This window comes from Nylanderia fulva, unplaced genomic scaffold (genome assembly GCF_048542155.1).
Source record: "Nylanderia fulva isolate GAGA-0341 unplaced genomic scaffold, ASM4854215v1 Scaffold2, whole genome shotgun sequence".
Classification (NCBI taxonomy): domain Eukaryota; kingdom Metazoa; phylum Arthropoda; class Insecta; order Hymenoptera; family Formicidae; genus Nylanderia; species Nylanderia fulva.
The window spans coordinates 1,752,863-1,760,799 of NW_028190263.1; the positions used below are offsets into that span (position 1 = coordinate 1,752,863).

Below are 7,937 nucleotides of genomic sequence, written 5' to 3' on the forward strand. Positions count from 1 at the left end.
CGTTACAGGGTATTTTCTTCTACAAGATAGACGATTTACAATGAAGAAGAAGAACATACCGATACCAGATATCGAATTTTTTTCCTATACATACACATTGTATGCACATTATGCCGATAAAGGACAATCGACAGATCGATTAGGACGACAAAGATCGAGATTTAGGCTAATTTAGGGCGTGTGAAGCAGCATATATACGCGGCGTAAGATGGAAAAAATGTCAGACCATTATCCGGATGAACGTGGAGAGGCGGAAATCGAATCGCTCGGGGTAATAGAGATATTTATCAAATAGAATCATTATGTTAAGAAAAAAGAGCGTTAGCGTTGCGTAATTCGTTGATGTCAAAACGCGTCGTTCGCGCGTGATGACGAGATTTTTTTTCTACGAGAACCTATCGTAGGTATACGAAGGCGAAAGAAATGAGAATGGCGAGAGACACGGCAACGGGAAGGCTTTACTGCCAAACGGCGACATGTACGTCGGCCAGTATCGCAACGGGCTTAGATACGGTAAAGGTGTCTACGTGTTCAAAAACGGTGCCCGGTATAACGGCGATTGGAGGCACGGATGCAAATATGGTCAAGGGGTCTTCTGGTACCCTGACGGAACGCGATACGAAGGTACAAAGACACAAGAATACAAAAATACGAAAATAGGATCCGAATCAGACTCGAGGAAGTTAGGTCACGATATACGTGCGTCCACATGCGTATACATTCATACAATTATTTTTATATCGTATACGTCAGAAATCTAGAGAGAAACCGTGAGCTGGAATGCGAGCCGATCGCGCGACAAATCCATAAGATTTTCCATCGAGAGCTTCGGCGACTCGAATGCTTTATTATTAAATACGCGATATTTCTATTATAAATAACAATTCTATACAAATGTTACTGTCTGTAGGGGAATGGAAACGCGACATGAGACACGGCTTCGGCGTTTATTATTACGCGAATAATGACATCTACGAAGGCTCGTGGAAGAAAAATCTTCGCCACGGTATGGGAACGTACTTGTACGCTAATACAGGAACGAAATTTATGGGCACGTGGGTGGAGGATCGTATGCAAGGAGCTGGCCAGCTCGTTCACGCGCGTCATCGTTTCCACGGTTTTTGGAAGTCGAATTTGGTACATGAAATATACGACAAATTAGAATGGAAAATAAAATTCGGACGATCAGGATTGATTGTATATTCACGAGTCTCGCGAGTATAGTGCGTCGTTTCGTTAAATAAAACATAGTAGTGTAGAAGATACATGCATTTGGGTAAACTAAAGAGAAACGTTATCTCATAATGTGCAGCCATACGGACGCGGTTGCTTCACTTTTGAAAACTTATGCATGCAACACGGTCATTACATACATATGAGAGATCCCGCATACGATGACCAGACTTGGATGTATACAGATAAAATTGCGGAGGTAAAATTCTTTTTCATTTAAACCACGTGCGCGAGATGTCATCGTCAGAGAACTTTGTTTTATTTTTTATCATATTGCTTGTTGTTAAAAATATTCTTTTCATTATCATCATCATTATTATTACGGAGATACATTTTCTCCGCAATCTACATAAATAGATAGAAGTTAACGTGAAAAAAACTTTCTCGTAACGAGAAAACTGATCGGTTTTTAACAAAATTATTACATTATAATAATGCAGGAAGGCGACGAAGAAGACAAGTCGACAACGACAGAAGGACGACTCTCTCCAAGGACAGGTATCCTGCCGATGTGGCGTGCCCGTTGCGTCACACCTTACAATCCGGAGTTATTGCCTCCAGAAGCAGCACCTTTGCGAGAAGTAAGTCACATGTCACGATCGACTGGATTTTTATTTTTAATCCAGTATATCGTGTCATATTCAAACGAATTATTTTAATATCGCGTGTCTCGACGCTCCTCCCGATCGATAAAATTTGCGTTTTGAGTGACAAAAAGGGCGAATTTCTGTAATTCGAAGCGTAGACGCATTTGTCTCACGTTTGGGATGATGGATTAATATTGAAAAGCGCGAAACGGGAGTAATTCGCGCTCTATATCCGGTCGCCCGTTCTCGACCGAGAGTTTCCTTAATTCCGCTGTGTCTGCGATGCGTCATATCGGAAGCGGAAACGGATTCTTCCGGATTAAAATGAATTTTAATCGATCGCACTTTGTACGAAACGCGCGCGCGAGAGAGGACTAGAGGAATATCCGGTCGCTATTTCCAGCGCGTCGCCAGACTGCGGACTTCCGTCAATCATTAATGGAATTACGATATCCGGAGGTAGCCGTCTTTCTTTTCCCTGTTTATGTCGCTTTTCATTGCCGTGATATACATCACCGGTATCCGGTTACGGCGCGCAAATAAAACCTGTTGTAAAAAATATATATCTAAAAAAAAATTGTGTGTCTTATGATACGATATCGTTGTCATTCGCATAGGCGTCAACGGAATCCTTGATCGATGACAAGAGCGAGGATGATGTCTGGCCAAAGATCGAGCGGGATTATCCGGAAGAGGAACACGAAGAATATTATCAAGGAGAGGCGTCGTCTCCAATTGACAGTCCTTAAGTGTCCTGAAATGGCAAACTGAGCCGATCGGTCAACGTCTAGTATTATATATTATTTACGTACGTATCTTTTGCATCATTATCAAATCACATTGAGATTGATATAATTTTATGCGCACACATATATATTTTTTTTTAAATTATGCAAAATGAAATAAAAAGAAAATGCGTGATTTTAAGCGCTTTATTTAAGAAATTATAACAACGAATGTATATGTATGTGTGTGTGTGTGTATATGTGCATATACGTTCTTGCTACGCAAAACGTAGGAATGCTATTACATTGTCGGAAATTATAATCTCGTTACAATACTTGTAATAATTATAATAAATGCATAGAGATACGATGTTCGCTCGATCGATAGTCTTACATTCAAGTCATACGTATTTACAATCTGTCCCTAGCTAGTACAGTGTCGAACGTGCATTATGGTGGTTAGTGCACATGATCGAATTATATACATATCCCTTTTATTAAAATGTTTACGCGAAAATTGTGAAAGCACAGCAGCTCGGTTAATGTTGCTCGTTGGGGGCGCGCAAGCATGTTTGTAAAAGACGCAGCACACGATTATATCGTGTCCATATATGCTTATTCATACATTTACGTCTACATCCTATGCTTACTTTTTATACTCAATAATTACGTTCACAACGTAAGGACTGAGGGAGGAAGACTAAATTTCAGTCGGAAATTTGATAAAGTCATACGTATTAGTAAAAGAAAGGGTCATATTATGTATATGTGTATAAGTATATATATATATATATATAATATGTACAATAATATATTAATACACTTGGTAAATACAATTGTTTAATCGAATCACAAAATTTCACATGTCAACATCGTCATATATTGCACGACGCGATGGAGCGTACTGATTTTTTTGAAAAATAGCAAGCTCCAACAATACTGACGAATATTGCGTCGTTTTTTAATGTAATTATAAAGATTGTTGGAAAAATCAAAACAGAAACAAAAAAAAACATGAATCTTTGATCGCGTGTTACGCGACTTCCTCTTTCTATAGGAAAACGAATCGTATCGAAACGTAAAGGTCCAATAAAGATTAGAGGCATAAAAGGACGGAGGAGAGAGGGCAGAATAAATATATAGAAATTGTCACGCGCACAGTTCGCAGTCTTTTTAACAATAAGTTACGAGCAAGCGAAGTTACGTGCGTACGCTATTATGTAGTCAAGTCCGTAAAGTGCTTAATACAGATAAGAAGTATATCGAGAGAAGGATGTGCGATGACTAACATTTATGTTATCGTAGAATTATGTTAGACCGTCGTACCAAAGCGTATCCCGCCATGTAAGCGTTAGTGCGAGCTTGCACCCAACTCGGCCTTAAAAATCCCGGACGAGTTTATAACGAATTTAATATAGAAACCGCGATAAAGCGCGCGCTGACAGGCGAGCAACACTTTGTTGATAGCAAAATACTTTGGTCTGTGACTCCGCGTCTATCCAACTTGGCACAAGATAAAAAAATTCGCGAGTAATCCGCGAATAAGATGTACACACAGCCGGTCGAAGTTTTGCTTTGCTTTCTCTCGCCTACCCCCTTCGTTCCTGCGTCGAGAGGTTGTCCAGACCGAGAGACAAACTTGACTTCGATGTTTATCGTTTTATTATTTTCCTCCAGTTCTCTCGATTCTACGATGTCGCGAAAATTACGTCCCGCGACAAAATTGAGTAATTTACGGGGAATAATCGCGCTTAGCCGTGAACAGTCGTTTGAACGATTTCTCTTGTTCGAAATTCGTACCGTGCGCGAGAGTATTTTATGTGCGTTTAACGTGCTAACGATTTCCTTCGAAATAGTCGTTTAAGCATTTCAGGTACGTGAAAGGTGGACGAAATTTTTGCGCCCTTCGTGAAGCGACTCGGTGGACGATGTTACGCCATTCTCAAGTGAGTGTGACTTTCGTCGCTTTGCTCCCCAAATATGAGATTCATATATTCGTTATTTATATACAAATCGGAGCTTTCCATATTATTTTTAATATTCTCTCTTCCGAGCTATTATTTAATATCTAGTATGTTTAAAAGAGTGAGCACATTACCTCTTCTCTTTTCGTATTTATCGATCCCAGATAGGTATATGATGTTCTCATGAGAGATGGAAAAATCATATGCGTTCTTAGTATCCGTAACGTTTTTCTCCTTTTATCAATAAATACGGTCGTGTCAAATATGGAAGATCCTAAATGTATGTCTCATGGATGTCTGTTTCATGGATGCGTTTGGACAAAGCGATTAAGCCACACTCAAATCTCACATCAAGTCCGGCGATGGTCTCTGAAACGCGATGCTAGCTACGGAAATACTGCACAGGCCGGCCGTTATGATACCCAGACATATGTAGACCGATGTAATCAGCCAGAAGGCGAATAAGTACAATGTCTTGTTGCAATACTTCCCCAATGCTGGATCATAATTCGGTTCGTATTCCTTGTATACCCACATAGAACCTGTAAAATATAATAAATTTATCAAGTACTCTCGCAAACAAGTACAATTAAAAGCAATTAATAGTAAGAGTAGTTTACCAATAATGAACCATCCGAGCATAAAACAATTGATCAGAGTCTGTGTAGGCGATTGTCTGATTCTTTCTTCGTCTCTCTCCTCCTGACGTTGGCGTACTCTGGCCGACAGAGTTAACAATTGTTTAAATACTCCAAATCCTCCGCCCACTAACAAGTACACAGGAATATATTCACCCTGTGGACAGTCATAAAGATAAAGTCCACCGATCACCATCATACAGATCGGTACCACTATTGTAACTCCAAGAATGATGGTACATCCGACTGAAAAATGTCAAAATTATTACTCAATCATGCATATCCAATATTACATAACTTCTACCTAAGATTTCAGTAGACAACTATCGATTCACTTAATAAACATCATTTCACTCACTTGTGCCCAAGAGTAAGAAAACGATGTTTTTCAAAAAGTCGAATATTCCCTTGGATATTTTACGTGCCTCTCTCATACGACCGAATAAAGAATCGTAAGACGGTGGTGGTGCTATGAAAAAGACAGAAGATAGCCCTCCTGACTTGAACAAGCAAACGAGACGCACGAGAACATTTGAATTAATATAGAGTGAAATGAATTAGAATCTACCATTGGGGTCTATCGCCTCCTCGTACGAGGGCGGCGCGCCGCGTTCGTTGGTCAACGTGGAAGGGTGTCCCAGGGGAAGATTTATATTGTGGTAGGACGGCGGCGGGGTGCAGCAGGTCGACGTGATCTGCGCGCTCGTGCCGGGGTTCACGCTCTCCGCCGTGGGAGACGACGTGCTCGCGACGTGACAGATCGAGCTCAGCGGCATCTCCTCGCGGACGGCGCCGGCTGTCGTCCTGTTCCAATACATATCCCCAGGTAGTTCCGGGAGACACGGGCCCCAAGTCTGCACACGAGCGAAGGTCCGCTCTCCCCGTACTAAGTTACACGTCAGTTTACATTTGGCTGTCACCTGTCACCAGACGCCTTTCCGCGTATAACCTAAAAATCAGAATTCGGGGACGCTTCCTCGTGCGCGGGAGAGAAGACGCTCGAATTCCGGGGACTCTGCTGTTTTACCCGCGAAAATTCGTCGCTCGCGCATTTATGTTGGTTTCGTACAGGTGGGACGAAAAAAATGAGAAAATTTTTTTCGGCTACGCGCACGTTTTCGCGAAACGCGTTTTAATGTTGTCGCTTTGACGTTTCTTTCCTCACTTCAGATCGTGGTGGCGTCGGCGTCGGCGGCAAGTCAGGAATTTTGCATAGCGACTCTGGACGGACCGTCGTCGAATCACGCTTCATCGTTATTCGAACTCCGCTGTTCGATCTCTCGGAGTATTCTCGTCGCGAGGAGTCACGCCCGTGGTATGTATACATTTATGTATGTATTTAATTAATTGCGCATGCAGTGCACGTAGTAAATCCGCAAACCGTAAACTATTAACCTTGACTTGAGAAATGCGACGAATAACTTCAGTCGAGAATCGCGAGAAATGATTGTATATATATATTTATTTTTCAAACTAAAATCATTCGTTCGTATATCATTTAAAGTAAAAAGGGCATTCAAAAATTATCTAAACTTTAAAATTTATAAAAGACTAAACCCAAAAATATCTTGAAAGTAGAAATATTGTAAAAAAAGATACTAAATATATCTATATGTATATATAGCTTACCTTGTTTTTTTATATCTTTGAATGCTGCTACAAGTTGTTTCGTACATGGCGTTTTAATGCAAATGAAAAAGAATATTAAAAAAAAATAAAATCTGCAAATATTTTGAGAGATGTATGAAACTTTTTTCTTCTATTATATGATTATTATTATATCGTCCTGATTCGAATATTAGATTGTAATTTTTAGAAGAATTTTATATATAATTTATATAGTGATCATTATATATAAATAAGAATAATAAAATAAATCAATATAAAAAAATGTGTAAAAAATTTGATTGAACGTACTTGCGGAAATTTTATCTTTACCCGCCAAAATTATTATTGCAGTTTTGGGACACAATAGAGAAAATATTATTAGGAATAAATATTAAATATTAAGAATAGAAATAATTGTTTTAAAATAATTTAAAATCGAAGAGACTAATATACAAATACAAATTTGGATATAGAGATTTTATATTCTTATTACAGTCTCTTATACTCGAATTTGTATTTATATATCAGTCTTTTCGATTTTATTATTTTAAAATATTTCTATTCCTAATATTTAATGTTTATTCCTAATATCTTCTCTATTATACACCTAAAACTGCGTTAATAATATGATAATTTTGGCGGGCAAAAATAATTTCGTATAATCAAATTTTTACAGTGTTTTTCTTATATTGATTTATTTTATATTATTCTTATATAATGATCATAAACTATATTATACATAAAATTCCTTTTCGAAAAATAACAATCTGATATTCGAATTGATAAAAAACATCAGGCGATGTAAATAATTATATATGCATAACAGAAGAAGGGCCTTAGCTTTTATTCGAGTTCAATTAGTTCTATGATTATTATATCGATATATAAAACTATGTTAATTTGTAGAACAATTAAAAAATGAAATTTAAATATAAAATCAGTGTCCAAATTTTTACATAAGAGATGCTAAAGAAATAAGTGTATTCAAATTAAATTCTTAAATATAATACACGTTTCCATATTTAGCAATTTATATATATATATATATATATATATATATATATATATATATATATATATGCAAGGCAATCTATTTTTTTATACATCGAGATTCATTTTCACGATTCAATTATCATGAAAGATATATCATGCGGTTTGTAATAATTATTACAAATTAACTAA

At 37.9% G+C, this 7,937-nt stretch overlaps 2 protein-coding genes across 2 annotated transcripts; one reads left to right on the forward strand and one right to left on the reverse strand.

Moving 5' to 3' along the window:
• Window positions 1-197: 197 nt before the first annotated feature.
• Window positions 198-4,691, forward strand: LOC114945398 (radial spoke head 1 homolog). Its single transcript, XM_085482227.1, has 6 exons — window positions 198-271; window positions 405-624; window positions 911-1,137; window positions 1,313-1,432; window positions 1,674-1,814; window positions 2,438-4,691. The coding sequence occupies exons 1-6, from the start codon at window positions 209-211 to the stop codon at window positions 2,567-2,569; spliced, it is 903 nt and encodes a 300-aa protein (XP_085338353.1). The 5' UTR covers window positions 198-208; the 3' UTR covers window positions 2,570-4,691.
• Window positions 2,739-6,456, reverse strand: LOC114945394 (uncharacterized). The gene is made up of 4 exons (XM_029321627.2): window positions 5,716-6,456; window positions 5,506-5,616; window positions 5,130-5,393; window positions 2,739-5,051 (listed from the first exon to the last, which is right to left on the reverse strand). The coding sequence occupies exons 1-4, from the start codon at window positions 5,963-5,965 to the stop codon at window positions 4,855-4,857; spliced, it is 822 nt and encodes a 273-aa protein (XP_029177460.1). The 5' UTR covers window positions 5,966-6,456; the 3' UTR covers window positions 2,739-4,854.
• Between the last annotated feature and the right edge of the window lie 1,481 nt (window positions 6,457-7,937).